This window comes from Hyperolius riggenbachi, chromosome 8 (assembly GCF_040937935.1).
Source record: "Hyperolius riggenbachi isolate aHypRig1 chromosome 8, aHypRig1.pri, whole genome shotgun sequence".
Taxonomy (NCBI): domain Eukaryota; kingdom Metazoa; phylum Chordata; class Amphibia; order Anura; family Hyperoliidae; genus Hyperolius; species Hyperolius riggenbachi.
This window is the reverse complement of record NC_090653.1, coordinates 282,802,861-282,827,043: the sequence shown is the minus strand read 5'-3', so window position 1 is coordinate 282,827,043 and position 24,183 is coordinate 282,802,861. Positions and strand designations below refer to the sequence as shown.

Here is a 24,183-nt window from a genome sequence, read left to right as displayed (position 1 = left end):
CCGGAGGCAATTGGAGGGGGCGGGGGATGCCATTCAGCGGCTATCATGTAGCTAGCGCTAGGCTAGCTACATGATTTATCAAAAAAAATAGTGCTGCGCAGCCACCCTGGCGCAATCAATAGAACGCCAGGGTGGTTAAAGGACATCTGCACTTGAAATATGGCAGCCTCCATATTCTCTTTTCACTTCAGAGTGTGGTTGTGTGATGAGGAAACAAATGTTAATTGACCAGAAACTAACTAGCTCACTGTACTTTGTTTTTTTTTTTTGTTTTTTCAGCCTCCAAATATATTGAAAGTGACCCAGCAAACAGAGACAAGAGGACCCCCATCGCAGTCATCAAGCAAGGCTTCGAGCCACCCACATTCACCGGCTGGTTCCTGGCCTGGGACAATGACTTCTGGGCGGTGGACCCGCTAGAGAGAGCGCTGGCGGAGCTTGAGCTGTGAGGTGTCGGCTCCGCCCACTTCCCGCTACCTGTGCCTTCACTGCCCGACAGTGGCCAGAACCTTCCAGAGACATTTCATAGCCCCTCCCCCTCTAGCTGTGCAATAACCAAAAACACCTTTTCGTATAACTTCCAGTCCAACGTTGGATATTTAAATAGAAATAAAAGCTTGAACGAGTCCTGTGGCCTGATTTGTGTATGTGCGTGGGAAGACTTGAGCTATGTACACACATGCGACAACCATCGTTCGTGTGAACGATGAACGAACTTTTAATTGACGAAAGAACGACCTAAGTAAAGTTAGCTTTTAAATGTGTGTAACAATCTGATCGTTAGAACGAACGTTACATCACGTAAAGCAACTATTGTGCCTGCGCATAAAAATAAAGTTTCATGGAGAAATCGTACTAGGCTTGACATGCGCATTTCACTAACGACCGTTTTCCAACGATGTACTACTTTTGCAAACGATCGTCGTTGGAAAGAATCCGCCAAGCTAGAGCGTTCGTTTTTAATGATCTAGCTCATCCGTCAGACTTAATGGTTGTTGGCTGCTTTTTTTTTTTTTTTTTTAAACGATCGTCGTTTGAAACGATCGGTAAACGATCGTTTAAAATTACTATAGTGGCATGTGTGTACGCACCTTTAGGTATGCGAAACCAGAAATACTTGGATTACAAGCTTTTTCTTTAGAGACTTGCCAATGAGATAGAAAATCTGATTTGCATTAAATTTGTATTCTCTCAGCAAACAAAGCAGTCAAGAAGATGATGCATAGACAATTATGTATAGTCTTCTAACTGCTCCTTCCTCTGAGTATTAGGAGAGGAGAGCTGGTGCTAAGTCCTCCAGCAGCACATAAAGGAGCAGAGTTCTCCAGCAGCAAACTCTCCTCCCCTGATATATTCTGTGCTGCTGGAGGACTCTGCTCCTTCCTCTATCTCTCCTCTCCAGATATACTCTGTGCTGCTGGAGGACTCTGCTCCTTCCTCTAACTCTCCTCCCCTGATATACTCTGTGCTGCTGGAGGACTCTGCTCCTTCCTCTAACTCTCCTCTCCTGCTATACTCTGTGCTGCTGGAGGACTCTGCTCCTTCCTCTATCTCTCCTCTCCAGATATACTCTGTGCTGCTGGAGGACTCTGCTCCTTCCTCTAACTCTCCTCCCCTGATATACTCTGTGCTGCTGGAGGACTCTGCTCCTTCCTCCGACTCTCCTCTCCTGATACTCTGTGCTGCTGGAGGACTCTGCTCCTTCCTCTATCTCTCCTCTCCAGATATACTATGTGCTGCTGGAGGACTCTGCTCCTTCCTCTAACTCTCCTCCCCTGATATACTCTGTGCTGCTGGAGGACTCTGCTCCTTCCTCCGACTCTCCTCTCCTGATACTCTGTGCTGCTGGAGGACTCTGCTCCTTCCTCTATCTCTCCTCTCCAGATATACTATGTGCTGCTGGAGGACTCTGCTCCTTCCTCTAACTCTCCTGATATACTCTGTGCTGCTGGAAGACTCTGCTCCTTCCTCTAACTCTCCTGATATACTCTGTGCTGCTGGAGGACTCTGCTCCTTCCTCTAACTCTCCTCTCCTGATATACTCTGTGCTGCTGGAGGACTCTGCTCCTTCCTCTAACTCTCCTCCCCTGATATACTCTGTGCTGCTGGAGGACTCTGCTCCTTCCTCTAACTCTCCTCTCCTGATATACTCTGTGCTGCTGGAGGACTCTGCTCCTTCCTCTAACTCTCCTCCCCTGATATACTCTGTGCTGCTGGAGGACTCTGCTCCTTCCTCTAACTCTCCTCTCCTGATATACTCTGTGCTGCTGGAGGACTCTGCTCCTTCCTCTAACTCTCCTCTCCTGATATACTTTGTGCTGCTGGAGGACTCTGCTTCTTCCTCTAACTCTATTCTCCTGATATACTCTCAGGAGAGGAAGAAGAATCCTCCAAAAAGCATATTAGGAGGGTTTCATGAAGTTACTGATATGAAAGGAGCAAATCGTTCTCCAGCAACACAGAGCAGATCTGGAAGTTTCTGTAACCCTCCTAATTAGCTCTGTGCTTCTGGAGAACTTGCACATTAGTGAAAGGAGCAGAGTTGATCAGTAGAGGAGAGTTGGAGTCCTCCAGCAGTATATATTTATTTATTGTATTTATAAAGCGCCAACATATTACGCAGCGCTGAACATTAATTTAGGTTACAGACATTATTTAGGGGTGAGATACAGCAAAATGACAATACAGGATACAAGAAAACCAGATCACACACCATAGTATGAGTACCAGGTAATGCTTAGTCAATCACTGGATGGAGCATGGAGATAAAGCAAGTTAGGTTCACTCAGATGCATAGCATGGGTTCACAGTAATGGAGGTGCAAGATCAGGTAGGACACAAAAGGAGGACCCTGCCCAAAGGCTTACAATCTAGAGGGAGAGGTAAGGACACGAATGGTAGGGGACCAGAGTTCAGCTGTAGGTTTAGAGCACTTGTGAGGGGTAGTAGGCCAGAGTGAAAAGGTGAGTTTTGAGGGCTTTCTTGAAGATGTTGAAGGAGGGGGCTGCCCTAATGGGTGGAGGTAGGGAGTTCCATAGTGTTGGAGCAGCTCTTGAGAAGTCATAGAGGCGTGCATGGGACTGGGTGATTCGGGGGGCAGTTAGGCGAAGTTCATTGGAAGAGCGGAGTGAGCGGCTAGGTGTGTACCTCTGAGTAAGATCGGAAATGTAGGTTGGACAGGTTTTGTGGACAGATTTGTAGGTCAGACACAGTATCTTGAATCTGATTCTGGACTGGATAGGAAGCCAGTGGAGGGATTCTAGGAGGGGATCTGCCGTGGTGGAGCGATGGGAGCAGTGGATAATTCTGGCTGCCGCATTCATGATGGACTGCACTGGGGCTGTTCGGGTCATAGGGAGACCAGACAGCAGGGCATTGCAGTAGTCAAGGCAGGAAATTATGAGGGCATGGATGAGGAGTTTGGTGGTGGCAGAGGTCAGGAAAGGGCGAATCTTACAGATGTTACGAAGGTGGAAGTTGCAGGACTTTGTGAGGTTTTGGATGTGGGAAGTGAAGGAGAGTGCGGAGTCCAGGGTGACACCCAGACAGCGGGCTTGAGAGGTAGGGCGAATGGTAGTGTGGTTAACAGTGACATGCACATCTGGGAGGTTCGTGGATGGCTGGGGTGGGAAGATCATAAATTATGTTTTGTCTAGATTTAGTTTCAGGAACCTAGCGGACATCCAGGAGGAGATGGCTGATAGGCAGGAGGAGACCTTGTCCATGGTAGTGGTGGATATGTCAGGGGTGTGGAGGTAGATCTGGGTGTCATCTGCATACAAACGATAGTTAAAACCCATGGAGGAGATAACCTTGCCAATGGAGGATGTGTATAGGGTGAACAGTAGGGGGCCAAGGACCGAACCTTGGGGGACTCCCACCGAGAGGTGGTTGGGGGTGGAGGACTCATTGAAGGAGGTCGTGAAGGAGCGGTTGGAGAGGTAGGATGAAAGCCAGGACAGGGCGAGATCGTGAATGCCCAGGGACTGGTGTAGTAGGGGATGATCTACTGTGTCAAAAGCTGCTGACAGGTCAAGGAGGAGGAGAATGGAGTATTTACCTTCAGCTTTAGCTAAGGCAAGGTCGTTGACCACTTTGGTGAGAGCAGTTTCGGTTGAGTGGGCAGGCTGAAATCCAGATTGGAGTGGGTCTAGCAGTGAGTTGGCATTGAGGTACTGGGTCAGGCGTTTGCCTCAAAACTCCTTGAGCGTCAGGTTCACAAAGGGGAGGAGGGAGATAGGATGGTAGTTGGAGGGTAGCGAGGGGACGAGTGAGGGTTTCTTGAGCAGGGGTAGTACAATGGCCTGCTTGAACTCTGTGGGGAAGGTGCCTGTGGCTAGGGAGAGGTTGAACAGGGTAGTGAGGACTGGGGCCAATTCCGTGAAGTGAGGCTGGAGTAAATCAGAAGGGATGGGGTCAAGGGGGGGGGGGGGGGAAGTAGTGGTATGGGAAGTCTGCAATAGGTGGTTGACTTCCTCAGTGGTAGTAGGAGTGAAGGATGTGAGGGGATGATAGGGTGGAGGAGGAGCTGGTTGGGAGGGGGTGGGAGGTGATGATTGGAAATTGGATATTTCCTGGCAGATGGAGACAATTTTGTTGGTGAAGTGGGTGGCTAAATCTGTGGCAGAGAGGGAGGAAACGGAGGGTGGGGGGGTTTAAGCAGGGAGTTGAAGGTGGCAAAAAGACGCCGGGGGTTGGAAGCTTGTGCTCCGATGAGCTTGGTAAAGTATTCCTGCTTCGCATGAGCAAGGGCAGTGTGGAACTGCAGGTTGGTCTTGTGCTGTAGGAAATCCTGGTTGTCTAGTTTTCCTCCATTTCCGTTCAGTGGCGCGTTTCCCTCTGGAGGTTGCGAGTATGTGTAGTGCGGCAGGGCTGGGGGTTAGGGGGCCGGTTGCAGCGAAATATTGGTGGAGCAGCTTTCTCTAGGGCTGATGAGAGTTTGGCGATACTGAGCTGCAGCAAGATTAGGACAGGTTAGGGTGGGGAGAGTGGAGGAGATGGCATGGAGGGGGTCAGCAAGGACACTAGGGTTGAGCTTGCGTAGGTCTCGCTGCCATCGACCGGGTGGGTGGCTTATTTGGAGGTGCCTTCCGTGAGTATAGAGTATTTCAGGCACTGGGAGCTGTGTAGTCCACACAGGCTGCACTTCTATCTTCACAAAAAGCAAAGATCTAATATTCTCAAACAATTGGGAATTCAAACAGGGAAACAAACATTGTATGTATTTTATTATATTTGATAGTACAAGTATACAAAAACACTTGGATTAAATAAGAAACAATTCATGGTGCATCTGAAAATCTTGCTAAAATCATTTTATCATTCTAAGATTTAGTTATAAACTATTTGTCTTAAAGTTAAATAAAAAAAATCTACAAAACCCGGTAAAGCAGCCAGTGAGAGCTGAGATGTAATGGAGGCACAACAGCTGCTATGAAATGATGATGATCTTCGGAACTGGTGCTGGGTACCCAATGCAATATTCTGTCAGATTTACTGTCACGTTGGAAAGCAGATCGGACATGTTGGAAATAGTAAATCTGTCTGAAAATTGCATAGTGTACCTCACATTGTACAGATTCAATCTGAGCCAATCAAGTCAGGAGGTGCCCATTCATTGGCCCATTTCCAAGTGGCACAGTTTGCATGAAATATACAATTCTATGGCCTCAATTCACTTAGCTTATCTCCTGTCTTTAATAACGTTTCTAGAGTTGTTACCATGGTGATAAGGCATGTAGTATTCAGGGAACATTTTACCTCAGGCAAACCTAAAGTTAACTCTTCTGTCTAAGTTAACTCTTCAATCCTTAAAATAACTCGAGTTAAAGACAGGCTGTTCATTAACTGCGCGTGACAATAACTACGGAGGAGGTAAATTAAGTACGGAGGAGGTAAATTAAGTACGGAGGAGGTAAATTAAGTACAGAGGAGGTAACGTAAGGAATGAAGAGATAAGATAACTCTCTTACTAGTGGAGGTAAGCTTTTCTCTTGCCTTATCTCCAGCATGATCTTAGTGAATTGAGGCCATTGACTGGCTTACCTCTCCTCCATAGAAGTGAGGTTGAGGGAGTTCTAAGCCTGGTACATACCTTCCATTTTGATTGGCTAATTCTACCACTTCCATGTAGTACAAGACCTCTCCTACCATCTGTCCATAGTATTCAATCTGTTGGCCCTCACGCTACATGGAACTGGAAAGATTGGCCAGTGTGTGTACACACAAGGCTTAACGGCAGCAAGAGGACGGTTTGGTAGTAATTATTGGAGGGGTGCATACACACTCATTTTGATTTGCCTTTGGTTGTCTTACTACATGGAGGTGGAAAAATTGGCCAACCGCATTTGGAACAGATTGTCGGTAAAATTGGCCAATAACATGCCTGGTACACGCCTTACAGTGATTGGCCAATCAAAATTGATCGCCTCCGTTCCACATGGTGTAGGTAAACTATCTAAAGCCTGGTGCACAATTCATTTTACTTTCCCCCAGTATGCAGCAGCACAAAGGTTTGTAAAAATGAATCAGTAAATGTGTCGGGAAAGATTATGCTGCATTTCCACTAGACAGGCACAATGGAGCTGCTGTTCTGGTTCAGGATTTGTTTCCAATGCATTTTGTCAGTTGCTGTCCAAATTACTAACCAGCCCTGGGCAGGGCTATGTAAAGCGCAACTTTTTCATGATGGTAGAGGCCTTCTTTAGCTTTGACAATGCCACAGCTGGTCATAGCCATTATTGGGCTCAGACATTCTGATCAGGTTGTCTCCACACCCCAGACTGGCATTGGCCATAAACTGGTTGGCATTCTGACTGGCCAGTCTTAGGTCAGATTAGTCACTTATTTACAGCTATTCAATCAGAATGCCTGAGATAGAATGCCCCTCTCTGGCTAGTTTACAGCTGACTCCAGAATATCTGATTGGTCAGCTGGAGATAGGTCATTCTGATTGATTGAAGTCCAGCTGCAGAGACTGGCAGGACTGTTTATCTTGCATACTGATATGCAGGTGATCTCACTACACTGAAAAACTTGCAGCTTCAATGAAAATGACAATCTCTGGGATTAGAGGCGTCAGATTTACTCAAAGGGTAAGGCCCCGTTCACACTGCACGCGTTTCCAGACGCGTTTTGGAAACGCGTGCAGGTGGCCGACACGCACGATATCAGACATTGCATAGAGTGCAATGTCTGATGTTCACACTGCCTGCCTTCCGGACCTGTGCGGTCCGGGAACGCATGCTGCATGCATTTTTTGCCAAAACGCATGGCAGTCCCATTCACTTTTCAGTGATGGGATCAGCAACGCATACAACCGCGGATGGCGTGCGTTCGTACGCGTTGCGTTCCGCGTGCGTGCCCGTCCGCGTTTGTAATGTGAACGGGGCCTAAAGCTGGCCAAATACACTTTTTTTTTTATTTGGCATTACAATCTATTATAACCGACTGTAATTTGTTGAACCCTAGATAAATACACTAACTTTGTGGCTTTCTTTTTAATCAGTCATAATTTTTGCCAAATGTTTAGAGATTTGTTCTAATTGGGGGGGGAGTTTGGGCCATATGCTGTAAAAGGTTTCTCTCACTTAGCCCTTCCATTAGACATTAGAAGCTTTGAGTGGTTTGTAAATGGATTTCATACTCCCTGCATTATATCAAACACTGAGGCTCTTGGAATACAATATATGGGGGGGGAGATTGGTCAATGAGGCGGTAAAAACTCTTGAGTGGATGCAAATTTATGCACCTTAAGGCCTGTACCCGCTATGCAACTTTTTCTTTTTTTGCAAGCGTTTCCATAAACTCGTGACTTGGTATAGGAGCAATTATGTGAATGATGTTTAGTGGTGATTACTGTCACATTAGATCTTGACAGTAAACCAGAGACAACGAAACCTAAATGTTTTATACATACCTGGGGCTTCCTCCAGCCCCATCCGCACGGATCGCCCCCATGCCGCCATCTAACGGGTCCAGTTCGGCCAGTCTGCGCAAGTACAGTGTACTGTCTCCTTCCAGTGGATAATAGTACTGCGCTGCACAGCCGCAGAACTTACAGCCGGTGGAGGGAGCGCACTGCACTTGCACAGAATGGCCAAACTTACGGGACCGGTTCATGAAGAATGAGGACGGCAGCATGGGAGTGATCTGTGGGGATGGGGCAGCATGGGAGTGATCTGTGCGGATGGGGCAGCATGGGAGTGATTTGGGCGGATGGGGCCGTCTCTAGTGTGCGCCTGAGTCATCGGGTATCTTAAAGTACAGTTATCGCTTGAACTCTTATTCGCTGGCGCCATATATACCAGCTGCCAGGAAGATGGATTGGTGAGTGCTGCTTGTCGTGGTACTTCACTGGGATTAATCTTTCTGGATTGCCAGGTGAGTAGTTAACTTACAGGATACCCGAAGTGACCTGATAAGATGGACATGTGTATGTAGACTGCCTAGCACACATCTATGCTGGTTTTTTTATTTTTTTCTTCCCTTTTCTCTGCCTGAAAGTGAAATATCAGGTATGTAAGTAGCTGACTCAGTCCAGTGAGAAATTCCCCTTTTTATCTTTCCTGCTCTCAGAAGTCATTTTCTGCTAGGAAAGTGTTTTAATAGTTGGAATTTCTTATCAGTGAGGGTCACACTGCAGTCACTTCCTGACTGAGTCAGCCACTTACATGCCTGATATTTAACTCTTTCAGGCAGAGAAAGGAAAAAAGGAACACTGCATAGACATGTGTATGTACAGTGCCACATCGGGTTTTCTTTAAGACTTTGGCCTGGTACACACTTTCAATTATGATTGGCCAATCACTGACTAATTCTTCCACTTCCATGTAGTATGAGGGCCAACAGATATTGATCACTGAGATTGTGTAGGTAAACCCTCATAGTACGTGGAGGTGGTAAAACTGGTCAGTGATTATGCCCGGTACACACTTCCAGTCATGATTGGCCAATCTTCTGCATTTGATTGGTCTAATGCGATTTCCAGAATTTGCATCCACTCTGAATGATTTGGATCTCCTTAATTATCTCTGCAGCATCTGTCCAATCCCATTTACACGATAAGTGTGACTGCAGATGTTGTCGCGTGGCAGAGCTAATTACAATATGCTGGAGGGGAGGAGCCCCCAGGCATTGTGGGATATGTAGGCACATGGATAGAGCATTGGTGGGTGGAGTTACTTCTTGTACATCCCCTGCAGCAGGTCCATGGGCAGTGGAAAGACGATAGTGGAATTCTTCTCGGCAGCGATGGTGGTCAGTGTCTGCAGGTAACGCAGCTGCAGGGCAGCCGGCGATTCCGAGATGACTATGGCGGCTTCCTTCAGGGCACGGGAGGCGTTCATCTCACCTTCTGCCGCTATCACCTGCGGGGGGAAACATTGCGTCATCACTTGAGTGAGTACGGGAATAAAACCTGGGATTATTTCTCTAAAGCAAGAAATGCAGGTTCAGACTGGGATGAATTCAAGAGGGCCTTTAATGCATCTCCAGTCAGATGCATCTCTAGGTTACTTTGTTTGGCCAGATTCCAAGCTGCACGCAATTATTTGCAACTAACTTCCAAGCTGCATGAAGAAGTTATTTGCATCTCACTAACCACCCCTACTGCAGAACATATTCCTTCTGACCCAAGTTTGTCTTGCTTTGCCCTGATTCCATGAACTTTTTGTTTTTCTTGAAGGGGATGTATAATATTGGGTGCAGACGGCCTTCCCCGGTGCTGGCCACGCTTACGGTCGCCTGCACACCCCAGCCTCCCCCTCCGGGGTGCCGCTGTGGTTCCCAGGCAGCGAGAGCCTGGGACCCTGCGGTCCCTCTGGTTGTATGGGGGCATTGGGAAGCCTCCCCGTGGCGTTCCTGGATAGTGCTAATGTAGCATGAACTAATTCCCGCAGGGCAACTGCTTTGCGATATTGGTTTTTGACCCTGCGTAGTTTGGCATGCGAAAGCAAATGCATATTTGCATGAGCAATGCCTCGTGAATAGCCAATTAGGCCAGATTTGCAAAGCCAGACTTGTTAGGGTTAAACTTGGTGTTTGAGCACGCATAAACTCTCTTGTGGTAAGCATATTCATATCTTATCTAGAAAGTAACTTTCAGGCTCTTAAACGGACCCTGAGCAGGGCCCAAAAATGGCAAAATGATCTTACCTGGGGTTTCTTCCAGCCCCTCATAGTCCGTGAAGTCTCTTGGCGTCCTCTGGGCTCCCTCTGTTCTGCTGGCGGCTTTATTAGCGCAGTGACTTTGCGAGGAGTCAACTGCAACTGCAACTGCGCATGGCCATTGGCATGGGCGTAGGGCCCGTGGTCGCCTTGGCGACCGGGCCCGGCTCCTGAGGAGGCGGGGGAGGGGCCCGGGGGGCCCATCTCCGTTTGGAGGGCCATGCGACCGTGCGCGCTGGTAGGAGGGAGCCGCAGCCGCGGGGAGGGCAGCCCGACCTCTCCCTCCCTCTCCCCGCCCCCCCCCCCCCTCAGACGCAGAGTGCAGCTCACGGAAGCGCTGTAGGCAGAACTCACCTCCCTGCGTTCCACTCGCCGCTGATCTCCTCTCTGGCTGGCTCTGCATAGATGTTGTTACACACACAGCTTCCGGCTAAACAGGAAGCTGCGTGTGTAAGCATCTATGCAGAGCCAGCCAGAGAGGAGATCAGCGGCGATTGGAACCAGGGACGGAGGCGAGTTCTGCCTACAGCGCTTCCGTGAGCCGCGCACTCTGCATCTGAGGGGGGGGGAGCCGGGGAGAGGAAGGGAGGGAGAGGTCTGGCTGCCCTCCCCGTGGCTGCGGCCCCCCCCTCCATTATGGGGACGGGGCACCTACCTACCTGCCCTATCCTGGGGGGCAGCTACCTAATCTAATCTAACCTAATCCTGGGGGGCAGCTACCTAATCTAACCTAATCCCACATCCAGATTCCGCATCGGGGCCCAGAGGTTTGTAGCTACGCCACTGGCCATTGGCTTGCTCGCCCAGCAGCGTGAGTGTTCTGCACCTGCACAATTCTCAAAGATTGAGCCATGCTTATGCAGAATGCTCACGTCGGCAGCCATGCAGAGTGGCCACACATGCACAGTTGTGCACGACTCCTCGCAAAGTCACCAAGCTGATTGAGCCGCCAGTAGAAAAAGGGAGGTAGTCCGGAGGACGCCGAGGGACCTCACAACCATCCGCTGCTTCATAGGGCACTAATTTACTTTAGGGGACCCAGTGGGAAACATCATAGGGAACAGTTCTTCAATCGCAGCACAGTCTTTATCTGAACTTCTCAGACAGCACACCTATCTGGCCTTGTTAGTGGTGCCAGGACTAGTCCGTGTGGCTAGCACAGACTTGGTGTAATCCAGAAAAAGAAAATGACCAGCACTGGCCTGGTCTTAAAAAAAGCATGTTTTTTATTCAATAGAACACGTGAACAAAACAGCCAAAACCATCCGAAAGCCTCAAGGATGTAATTATAGTTCAATGGTATTCAGCCACTTATATGCAGCTAAGAACTGGTCATTTTCTTTTTCTAGACAGCACAAAGTCTTATGATTGGCTGCCTAATACAATAACATTTCTATAGCGCTTTTCTCCCATAGGACTCAAAGCGCTTAGGCTCTCTCAGATTCAGTAGTTGGTGGTAGGATGAAGTATTCAGTTTGGCATTTTCAGAAATATATAATTTTTTTGTTTAAATCCAGACTAAAAACCCACCTGTTCAAACACGTCCAGGGATGGAGTTGTCCTGATCTGCTGCGGTAAGGAGTTCTAAAACCTAGGGGCAGCATGACAGAAGACTCTGGGACCAAAAGTTTCCAAGTGGACTCTGGGTATGACTAGATTATTAGAACCTGTGGATCTGAGATTGCTACGCAGCTGTAACATTTCTTTCATGTATCCAGGGCCCAGATTATTTAGCGATTTAAATGTCAGTAGGCCGACCTTGAATAGGACCCTCCATTCTATAGGTAGCCAGTGAAGGGAGTGCATGACTGGCGTTATGTGGCAGTGACGGGGTTGGTTGGTTAGCAGTCTGGCAGCAGTATTCTGTATCAGCTGTAGGCGGTACAAGTCCTTTTTTTTGGAAGGCCAGTGCAGAGAGCATTGCAGTAGTCCAGTCGGGATGTAATGAAGGCGTGGACTAAGGTTGGTAGATCTAGGGGGATGAGTGTGAGCGTAGTTTACTACAACCTATCTGAAAGCCTCACTCCTGGCTTGGAGGAAGTGCGCTGGTGTGAGGCTTGCAACGTGACCAATAGGACGTGTGCAAACTGTTTGGAATGAGGGTGGATGGCAGAATTATGGGTAAATAACCCCCTTGTATCCCCGCTGCACCAATTAACCCTCATTTGATTTATGAGTAATGAATTGTGATCACTGGAAAGCCCATCCCTGTCTGAAACCCAGCGGTTCAAGAGGGTGCCACCTACCCAATCACATTAATGGGGTTTGCCTATGAGGTTTTCTGCTCGGTCCTCTAAGGCCTGGTGCACACCAGAGCTGTTCTGAAGCGGTTTTTAAAACTCTTGCAGGGGGAAAACCGCTTGGCTAATGAAAGTGAATGGGCTGGTGCACACCTGAGCGGGTCAGTTTTTCCACAAACGCAAACTCGGGGGTTGCAGCATTTTTTAGATTTCTGAGGAGTTTCTGCCTCAATGTTAAAGTATAGGAAAGTGGAAACGCTAGATCAGAGCGGTTTGCCAGGTGGTTTTGTTACAGTAAAAGCTGTAACTGAACAGCTTCTGTAACAATATATGAAATCTGCTACACAAACGCTCGGCATGTTTTCTCTAAACATGCCTAGAAGTGCTCTGAAATCTGCTTCAAAAACCTCTAGCGTTTTGCAGATCTGCTAGAGGTTTTTCGTGTGCACTGGCCCTAAAACAGACTAGCGCCCTCCATACAGGGAGTGCAGAATTATTAGGCAAGTTGTAATTTTGAGGAATAATTTTATTATTGAACAACAACCATGTTCTCAAACCCAAAAAACGCATTAATATCAAAGCTGAATATTTTTGAAAGTAGTTTTAGCTATTTTAGGGGGATATCTGTGTGTGCAGGTGACTATTACTGTGCATAATTATTAGGCAACTTAACAAAAACAAATCTATACCCATTTCAATTATTTATTTTTACCAGTGAAACCAATATAACATCTCAACATTCACAAATATACATTTCTGACATTCAAAAACAAATCAGTGACCAATATAGCCACCTTTCTTTGCAAGGACACTCAAAAGCCTGCCATCCATGGATTCTGTCAGTGTTTTGATCTGTTCACCATCAACATTGCGTGCAGCAGCAACCACAGCCACGGTTCAGAGAGGTGTACGGTTTTTCCCTCCTTGTAAATCTCACATTTTATGATGGACCCCAGGTTATCAATGGGGTTCAGATCTGGTGAACAAGGAGGCCATGTCATTAGTTTTTCTTCTTTTATACCCTTTCTTGCCAGCCTGTGGAGTAGTTGGATGCGTGTGATGGAGCATTGTCCTGCATAAAAATCATGTTTTTCTTGAAGGATGCAGACTTCTTCCTGTACCACTGCTTGAAGAAGGTGTCTTCCAGAAACTGGCAGTAGGACTGGGAGTTGAGCTTGACTCCATCCTCAACCCGAAAAGGCCCCACAAGCTCATCTTTGATGATACCAGCCCAAACCAGTACTCCACCTCCACCTTGCTGGCGTCTGAGTCGGACTGGAGCTCTCTGCCCTTTACCAATCCAGCCACGGGCCCATCCATCTGGCCCATCAAGACTCGCTCTCATTTCATCAGTCCATAAAACCTTAGAAAAAAATCAGTCTTGAGATCTTTCTTGGCCCAGTCTTGACATTTCAGCTTGTGTCTTGTTCAGTGGTGGTCGTCTTTTAGCCTTTCTTACCTTGGCCATGTCTCTGAGTATTGCACACCTTGTGCTTTTGGGCACTCCAGTGATGTTGCAGCTCTGAAATATGGTCAAACTGGTGGCAAGTGGCATCTTGGCAGCTGCACGCTTGACTTTTCTCAGTTCATGGGCAGTTATTTTGCACCTTGGTTTTTCCACACGCTTCTTGCGACCCTGTTGACTATTTTGAATAAAACGCTTGATTGTTCAATGATCACGCTTCAGAAGCTTTGCAATTTTACGAGTGCTGCATCCCTCTGCAAGATATCTCACTATTTTTGACTTTTCTGAGCCTGTCAAGTCCTTCTCTTGACCCATTTTGCCAAAGGAAAGGAAGTTGCCTAATAATTATGCACACCTGATATAGGGTGTTGATGTCATTAGACCATACCCCTTCTCATTACAGAGATGCACATCACCTAATATGCTTAATTGGTAGTAGGCTTTCGAGCCTATACAGCTTGGAGTAAGACAACATGCATAAAGAGGATGATGTGGTCAAAATACTAATTTGCCTAAATTCTGCACTCCCTGTAGAAACAGATGTGACATTTGGCTGTACACCAGAATGTCGCTCCGAAGGGTCAACCTCTATCCTGAGGCGTGCTACTTGCTGAGCAGGTAGTATATGTAGCTTTTGGGACCTGCTGCGCCTAGTCCTGTGAATGGCAGCTGTGGTTTTCTGCTGCAGTAAAAGGCAGTGCCCTGGACATGTGTGAAAGGGCCTAATCACCTCAGTATTGTGCAGCCCTATAAGGGGAATACATGCAAAAACAGCACATTATAAAGCCAAAACACTAGATTCTAGCAAATACATATCAAACTCTGGCCCACGGGCCAAATTTGGGCCCCAAGTAGTTTTCCCATTTTGCATTATATTTGGCCCATGAGCACCTAAGCACTAAGTCTATATGCCTAAGCACTGAAACTGTAAAGCCACATGGTGAAGGGGCCATTAGACACAAGGGAACTGTACATGGGTGCAAGGGGACTATTATACACCAGGAAACTAATTGCCCTCCTTCCCCTACACAGTTTAGACACCAGGGAAATGTATATGGGAAGGGGGAGGTGGCTACTAGACATTGAGGTTGGTCTTTGACTTGGTCCCAGTTTTCAATTTCAGCCCACTGTGTATTTGAATTTGACACCCTGATCTATCTAGCATGTGTGCGCATGCTGAACTGCATGGCGTCAGGATTGATCACTGACAGCACGCATTATCTCAGGAGGAAGAGACAGCCACTATCTACAATAAGACTGGTGCAATAAAGTTACCCATCCTCCCACCAGCCATTGTGCTCTGCCATCTGCTGCTAATGACACCGCTCTTATCAGCGTCACTAAAGGCCATGGCCATTACCGCTGCCATATCTGCTGGGAATTATCTGCAGCTGACAGAGGAGCGTCTCTGCGCAGTTATCACTCCAAAGGAAGCTCCTATCTGCTTTGCCCAGACACACCGTGCATCCGCTGCATCACACAGGGAGACGGTATAATGCGGGGCAGCCGCCTGACTGACCTAGCAGCAAGGAGATTGTGGTGTTGGGTCTGCATAGCTTGTACAGTGGAGAGAGAGGTTTTGTGTCGGCAGCAAGAGGGAGGAGCCAGTCACTCCGACAATCCAAGTTCCGTACAGCACCTGCCAGCATGCAAGAGGACCTGTCACTAATGAACAATCAGGTCCTAATGCAGTTACACAAGCTCTGGGGCAATTGATCCTTTTGCCTCTATAGAACCACTGACCCTGGATAAACACATATATATATATATATATATATATATATATATATATATATATATATATATATATATATATATATATATACATATATACATACATACATACATACATACATACATACATACATACATACATACATACATACATACATACATACATACATACATACATACATACATACATACATACATACATACATACATACATACATACATACATACATACATACATACATACATACATACATACATACATACATACATATATATATATATATATATATATATATATATATATATATATACATATATATATACACACACATATATATATATATATATATATATACACACACATATATATATATATATATATATATACATATATATATATATATATATATATACACACACACACACACAGGTGCGATCGCAATGCATTTGCAATTTAAGATAAAGAAAAAAGTTGGGAAAATATTTTTGAATTGGCAAATCGCATAACACTGCTATGGGATTTTCCTGCAAACTAATGGAAACATCCCCAGGCATTTTCCATCAGTTAGTTAGGCTCATTTCCACTGGCACGATTATAGCTGCGCTTTTGTAAACGCAACTAATGCGCAATTGCAGGAACATCAGAAAGTGCATAGACTGCTCTGTCTGATGTTCCTAGAGATGCGTTCACCGCAGAAACAAAACGCATGGTTGTACGCATTACAGGCTGCTGTAATGTGGGACTTTAACGTCCCACTGTGATACCAGCCTAACAGTACCTAGCGATTTGTGATCGGGTCACAAATGCACTCATTGGGAAATAGCCCCAAGAGTGTCAGACAAAATATTAGTAGGTTTTTAGAAATCCATGCAAAACTGTCTCAGACATCTTAAGAACTCTCTAAATAGTGCAGATTCCTTCTTAAACTGTTAGGAATAGGAGGAGTTGGGATTGTTTATCAGACAGCGTGTGAGGGAAATAGCAGTTGCTGAGGAAACCAATACATATGCTGTATTGATACTGGCAGGCTTGGAGTGAGGAATTCAGCGAGGGGAGGAGCACCTCACAAATCATGCCTAGCCTGCACTGCTGCATTATCTGTAGAAGTGCTATAAAGAACTTCTTAATCTGTGGCAGTTTAGGGATGGATTTGCACTTTTCTTAACTGTAGTGCAGCTCTAGAAAGTTAAACTAAACTGCCGCTATTACATAGGATTTAAGAAGTTTTTTTTATTATCAAGCAAAACAGTCCCTATGCTGGTTAGAATGGTTTGATAAATCTGGCCCACAGTTCTTTCTTCTTAAAGCATTACTGACAGGGTCAACCCAGGAAGTGGCAGGAAGTGCGCTGTGTGGGTGGGATGGCGATCAGAGGAGACACAGTGGCGCCACCTACAGACTCACCTTAGCTCTGGCCTCTCTGGCAGCCTCGGCCTCCGCTGCCATCGCCCGCTGCAGCTGGACCGGAAGCTTGACATCCTTAATCTCCACTCGCTCCACCTTGATCCCCCAATCATCAGTGGCGACATCCAGGGTGGACTGCGGGGAGAGAGAGAAGTCATGTGACATAGAACGGAGGAGGAGCCTGTTCACCTTATAAAGCATTATTACAGCAGAGGGAGCCGCAGACATTCAGTCCCCAGAGACAGCCAATCCAACACAACAGACCGGGGTCACCATAAACGGCATCTGACGATAATAGGGAGCCGGTGCTGCAAAGTGCCCTGGTTGCAGAGTCACATAGCAATCTAGGCAGCTGCCTAGGTCCTGGTGGGTGTCCAGGGGCCTTGCTGCTATCCCCTCCAAGGCCCCGCCCACATCTCATATAAGACAAGCCGAGCCGGTTACTTCACCCAGGGCCCTGTATTGCCTAGAGATTTACTACTTGCATCACGGTCCTGGAACAAGAGCCAGGTTGGGGGTTCTGGTCGCACTGGGGGCTACGCTTGTACAGGGGGGGGGGGAGGGAAGAATTTCACTTAGTATGCTGGAAATGGCCTGGGGTTGACCCCAAGGGATGGAAAGACAAAAGGAGACGCACTCCTTGTGTTTAAATGTATGGCGATGCTTAAAGTGGACCAGAACTTTTGCATAAAAAAAAGGAAAACAGAGAGAATACACCCTGTATGTATTTAGAGTTTAGCCTGTGTAATTCTCCCTCATCTGTGACTAATCACCACTGTAATGTGATCTCTCAGCTGTGTCAGCTGGCTGCCTCAGCAGAGCAGCTAATTGGTAAACACTGGAGGTTAACCATATGTCGGCTTCCATGAAAGCAGGAAGTAGACACTGCAGATTTATTGCAGGATTTGTATCAGCTGTTATGTTTTTTTTTAAAAAGGTAATTATGCTGTTGCTTATTTTTTTAGAGCAGAGAGGAAGTTCTGAGTTCAGTTCCGCTTTAACTAAGCAGCTGGCCTCGAGTTGTTGAAGAGAGTGTCAATATTGAGTAATCAGCTTATGAGTGGATCCCGCTCAGGCCATGGGGTTTTTCACACGCCCGTTAATGTTGTGAAACAATGAAGAACTCTTTCCTAACACTGGAGAGCCCTTCTCTCTAGCTACATACTCACCCCGCACAGGGCCGGCTCTAGAGTTTTGGCTGCCTGAGGCAAACTTGGGACACATGACAAGCTGCAGCTCAACACAACAACACACTGACTTGCTGATTGGCTTGCTGCTAGTCTGCGACAAACAAACTGCTCACCCTCAGAATCAGAATGATTTATTTTGCCAAATACAAACAGGGGGGTTGTACCCGGAATTGGTTTTGACTCATCCAGGTTGTGGAAGGATGGGGGGGAGAGAGGATAATGTCCGAAAGTCAAGAGCCGAGGCAGCCATACTACGGTCAGTCGCCAAATCCTCCATTCCTCCTCTGTCAGGACAGCAGTGCCACCGCCTCCCTTCTGCTGTGCAAGTCAAATGAAACACTGCTGCTCTCCTGCCTCCCCCCTCACTGTCAGACTCCTCACACAGCACAACAAGCTGCTTTTCCCCAATGATGACCTCTTCCCCTCACTCTCCTCTCCTTTTGCTTCTCCTGCTACTCTGACTGCATGCTGTAAGTGTAAACTCACAGTACAAACATGCTGTCCCTGTAATCTCTGCTGCCTGATGCAAGTGTTTCACCTTGCTTCATGAGAGAACCGGCCCTGACCTCGCGATGCAAGGAGATGGATCCTCTGTCTCCCTGAGGACGAGCACACCGCTGATCGAGCTTACGGCTGGTGGATATGCGCGACGTTACACAACGGGCGCGAACAAGACTTCAAGCGATCGCAGTACTTTGCGTGACAGTTGTCGGGTATCTTAAAGATCCGATCTGCCATGGCGGTCATTATTGCCTTGCAACGCTAAGCGACCTTTGCCTGATCATGCGCTTGTACCCACGTTGCGAGTTCGCGGAAACAGCCGCTTGTCCCTCCAAAAAAGATCGCCGGTCGATGGGAAAATCACAAGGTGGGAACAGGCCTTTATTGGTCCACACATGCCAGAGACAGGAGAGGCGTCAGGAACCAGCATTCCTCATAACCTCCCGGAGACAGAGGAGCACCAAGACCTGCAGACTGATACTGCCTGATGCCTGAATCCACTCATATGTCTTATTTGCTGTTTAGTCAATATTGACTCTCTCAGCAACCACTCGAGGTGAGCTCGGCTATATCCGCCGGTGCCCGAGCGACAAGCAGCGACTACGCCTGCGCACACACGTCAATATTAGGGATGAACAATAAGATGCAAATGCTTCCGACATTATGCAAATTTATATGCAAATGTATATTTAGTTTAAGAATGGACCAATCAATTTAAACCCAGGTTTAGGGCTGGAACCCACTAGAGCGATTTTCTGGGCGTTTAGGGAGCGATTCAAACCACTAGCGATTTCCATAAACGCTCAGCTAATGTTAATGGATGGGCTAAATTCCACTGGAGCGATTGCGATTACCAAATCGCAAAATGCAGGACATGCAGCACTTTTGAGCGTTAGCGATTAGCGTTTCTGCAAAGTATATAAACCCTGGCATAATCGCTCGTCAAAACTTACACAGAGCGATTTTGCAAGAGTTTTTACATTACCGCACACTATAACGAAATGAAAATTGAAAGGAGCAATCAGAATTAAAAACACTAATCACTAATCGTTACGCAATCGCTGGCAAATGAATTACACTTTTTAAAATCACTCCCGAAAACGCTCATGAAATCGCTTACAAACCGCTCATACAAAACGCTAGCGGTTGCGATTATCGATAGCGTTTTGTAGGGGGTTTTAGCCCTCAAATTGATTGGTCCATTTTCAAACTGCATATACTTGCATAAAAATGTGCATAAATTTGCATCAACTCGGAAGGATTTGCGTCTCTTTGATCATCCCTACTCAATATTGTGGTGCCTGTGACTCCAGGAGCTGCCAGCGCTGGATCGGGACTGCGGAGGACGCAGGAAGCCTCCTTAGGACCCAGAAGCTTCCCCCTCCCCAGGTAAGTACCTCCCAGGGGCAGTTCTTTTCCTTGCAGGTTTCTTTTCGGCCGGGTTCACATATGAACAGGAAGCGGAAATACAACGTGTGTGTGGTGTGTGTGGTGTGTGTGGTGTGTGTGTGTGTGTGTGGGGTGTGTGTTGTGACGTGTGTGTGTGTGTGTGTGTGTGTGTGTGTGTGTGTTGTGACGTGTGTGTGTGTGTGTGTGTGTGTGTGTTGTGACGTGTGTGTGTGTGTTTTGGGAAACACGTGCGTTTTTCATGCGTCTATGAATATTACACAACGAGATCAGCATTTTTAAGAACACACGCATCAAAACCGCATATGCGTTTTTACATGTTTTTTTACCTGCGGTATATTAGCTGCAAAAACGCAGCGTTTTACGCAACGCTAGCGTTTCTGCTATGTGTGCACCCAGCCTTAAAGAGACACTGAAGCGAAAAAAAAAACTGATATTATGATTTGTATGTGTAGTACAGCTAAGAAATAAAACATTAAGATCAGATACATCAGTGTAATGGTTTCCAGTACAGGAAGAGTTAAGAAACTCCAGTTATCTCTATACAAAAAAGCAATTATCTCTACGACTTTCAAAGTTGTGGAGAGGGCTGTTTTCTGACTTGTATTATCTCAACTGTTTGTGAAGTAATGACCTCTCCTCTAGCAGAGGAAAAGTAAATAGTTAACTGACTGCTCTGAAAGAATCATTTTGAATGCTGAGTGTTGTGTAATCTGCACATATTAGAGAATGATGCAATGTTAGAAAAAACACTATATACCTGAAAATAAAAATGAGAATATTTTCTTTGCTGCTAATCTTCTAGTAATTATTCATAGTACACAACCAATTCACTATATCATATTTTTTTTCCTCTTCAGTGTCTCTTTAAGCGATCCGTGTGAGTGAAGCGAGCTACCCTGAGGACTTCAGCGGTGCCTCATTGTTTCTTTGAACCCAGCGGAGCGATTCGCTCAGTAAGGCAGGGTTCACACATTGCAAAAGACTGAACGCGGGGATTCACATGCAATGGGCAAAGTTTTGCTGCAAGAAGTACGGTTTTGTGCTTTTCATGTCATGCGAAAATGTAAACGTAATTTTGCGAATTTTAGCAAAAGTGCAATTCTCTATAGATGTGTGGCAAATGTGTTTTTTGCACATATTAAAATTTGCATGCGAAATTGTAGTAAGCGTGAACCGTGCCCAAAGAGTAGAGATGGCCCAGCCTTGGAGAACTCATGGAGAAGCACATGATCAGTTTGATCAGCTGATAAGATTTGTAAGCCTCTGATTTTCTGTGATGACTTCCTGGTTTAACACATGATCATGACCAGCAAATCAGAGGCTTACAAATCTATCAGCTGATCAAACCAGGAAGTCATCACAGCAAATCAGAGGCTTACAAATCTATCAGCTGATCAAACTGATCATGTGCTTCTCCATGAGTTCTCCAAAGCTGGGCCATCTCTACCAAAGAGTACCCATCCATACACTCATCGATCTACCCCTTTTGATTCCTCCCTCTCCCAAAATGGCTGAAGTGCGCAGCCAGTGATCTTCTACGCTAATTTATGCCACAAATGGGCCAATGGAATTCCACCTCGGCCGGATTTTATCAGTCTACCTTCAAGCGATGTACTTGTGTAATTCTGCACACCATATTTGCATCATTCGGTACCAATCTCTGAGTTATCTGGATGTTGACCATTCTTGTTATAAGGATTGTACAGAGAGAATTAAGGTGGCCATACATCAGACTGAGGCCCACTGCACACCACAAACCTCTAGCAGATCTGCAAAACGCTAGCGGTTTTTGAAGCAGATTTCAGAGCGATTCTAGGCATGTTTATGGCCCATTCACACTTGAGCGTTTTGCCGGCGATTTCGGCAAAAACGCTCTAACGCTTTTCAAAGCGCTAAGGTAATAAAAGTCTATGGGCCCATTCTCATTTGGGTGTTTTGCGCTAATTGTCACAAATCGCCCAAAACCACTGAACGCAAATGTGTAGCCTGCACCATTTTCAGGTTTTGATCGCGTTTCAGTGCTATAAAAGCGTCAAATGCGATTGCGGCAAAAACGTCGCAGTGTTCAGTGATTTTTCCGCATGAAATCGCGGAAAAAATGTACTCCTGCAAAACGCCGGCAAAAATCGACGGAGTTTTGAAAGTGTGAATGGGACCTCATAGAGGTTTTCTAAACATGCCTAGCGTTTTTTGGGAATGTTTTTGTGTAGTAGATTTCATATATTGTTACAGTAAAGCTGTTACTGAACAGCTTCTGTAACAAAAACGCCTGGAAAACCGCTCTGATCTAGCGTTTTTCTGAGCAGTTTGAGCTTTTCCTATACTTTACATTGAGGCAGAAACGCTTCTGCAAACCGCAAAAGTGCTGCAGGACCCACGTTTGCGGTTTGCTAAAAACCTCAAACCGCCGCTGGTGTGCACCTTCCCATTGAAATACATTAGCCAAGCGTTTTCACAGGCAAAAGCGGTTTACGAATCGCTTCAAAAACCGCTCGGTGTGCACCAGGCCTCTGATGGGTAGATTCGACCAAGAGACACATCTCTCTCTAATCGAATCTGATTAGAGAGAGATCTGTCGGCTGATCCATCAATGTCATGCTGAAATCAATCTGGAATCCGCCTTGTGACGCGGCATCTCCCGCCTCGATGGCCCGACACTGTCCCCCCTAATATCAAATGTGCCCTCCCACTGCGTGTGACATGCCCATGTGTACGCCAGCAACCACGTCGGGCGCATGTTTGGATGGGGGACGGAGCCAGAGGCAGACATAGACAGGTGAAGTGTAGTGCAACTGGGTGGAAGGGGGGCATTGGCGTACGAAAGAAGAGAAATCGCCGCCGGGAGACTTGGGCACAGGATACAGCCGGTATGGCTTATCCTGCTTCGGCACAAGTTCCCGGCGGCAGTAAGTACTATTCCCCCTCCAGGTCCACGTGGATGGTGGGGAATGAAATAATTCGGCTTCCAGCTATTGCTGGCAGCTGAATTACAGTGTTTAAAAAGTAACTTCAGCTCCAACTTCTGACGGCGCCGAAGTTACTCACTGTGTGCGGCTATAGCTGTAATTCCTATTACGGTCTATGGTGGCACCGGCTGCGCCCAAATCTCCTGCGCTGGAATAGCCGTGTTCGCACATTTGACGGTGGGGGGAGAGGAAGGTACAGCACCAGGGGTTTTATCGTGGTGCTCATCCTGATATCGGCGTACACCCAATTAACCACGATGGCCTTGCAGCTTGCTCGGTCCGAATTTGGTCGCATCATCAATTGGGCATGCACTTGGCGGCACCGATTTTGATAACTATCTAATCGGATGTTCGATTGATCACCAAGTCGATAGATGTATGGCCTCCTCTAAGCGAAGGATCGCACAGATCGTACAAGTAGATTGTAATGTATGTGGTTGGCACGAGCTGCAGCAGCTAAATAATAAGAGTGTTTCAGATGAAAGGGGAGGTGCCGCCCGTCTGTGTTTGGATTCCTGGAGAGGTCTGCGATCTGTTACCCCGGACCCGTGTCACGGTCCGCCTGCACTTAACGAGGAATCTGTATACCGCATTCCATTGAGTTAATAGGTTAGAGGGAGATGTGAGTTATTAGCACAGATTGTCTTCCATGTAAGCAGCGGGTCTGGCAGTGCCCCCGCTCTGCGCTATTCCTGGGCAGGGGGAGGGGCTAGACGCACGCTATCCGCATCTAGTGTGCCCAGTGACATGCTCATTATTCCAGCCTGCATGCCAGAGTACGCAGAATACACACTAGAGATAAGGCTTCAATAGCTCTGCCACGGCAATCCAGGAACACCAGCTGGGGGAATGTAATAGACGGGAGAAGGAAGAAGTCAATAAATTCCCCCCACCAACTCCCTCCCATTCCCCGCCCCTCCCCCACACCATTCCATTCCCACCCAACCCTCCTCCTCCTCCCATTCCCACTCCCTGCCCCTCCCCCATTCCATTCCCACCCAACCCTCCTCCCATTCCCCACCCAACTCCCCGCCCCATTCCTTTCCCACTCAACCCGTCCAATTCCCCATGCAAGGCCCCTCCCCGTTCCCATCCAACCCTCCTC

General features: G+C 46.9%; 2 protein-coding genes across 12 annotated transcripts in view; one reads left to right on the top strand and one right to left on the bottom strand.

Moving 5' to 3' along the window:
• Positions 1 to 627, top strand: part of GSN (gelsolin) — a 105,144-nt gene extending 104,517 nt beyond the window's left edge. For all 5 annotated transcript variants that reach the window (XM_068249051.1, XM_068249049.1, XM_068249050.1 and 2 more), the window contains one exon: positions 280 to 627. In XM_068249051.1, coding sequence (XP_068105152.1) covers positions 280 to 449 — 170 coding nt within the window. In that variant the 3' untranslated portion in view covers positions 450 to 627. The remainder of the gene's footprint in view (positions 1 to 279) is intronic.
• Positions 628 to 5,211: 4,584 nt separating this feature from the next.
• Positions 5,212 to 24,183, bottom strand: part of STOM (stomatin) — a 155,006-nt gene continuing 136,034 nt past the window's right edge. For all 7 annotated transcript variants that reach the window (XM_068249041.1, XM_068249043.1, XM_068249040.1 and 4 more), the window contains 2 exons: positions 17,012 to 17,146; positions 5,212 to 9,368 (listed from right to left, as the gene is read on the bottom strand). In XM_068249041.1, coding sequence (XP_068105142.1) covers positions 9,180 to 9,368; positions 17,012 to 17,146 — 324 coding nt within the window. In that variant the 3' untranslated portion in view covers positions 5,212 to 9,179. The remainder of the gene's footprint in view (positions 9,369 to 17,011; positions 17,147 to 24,183) is intronic.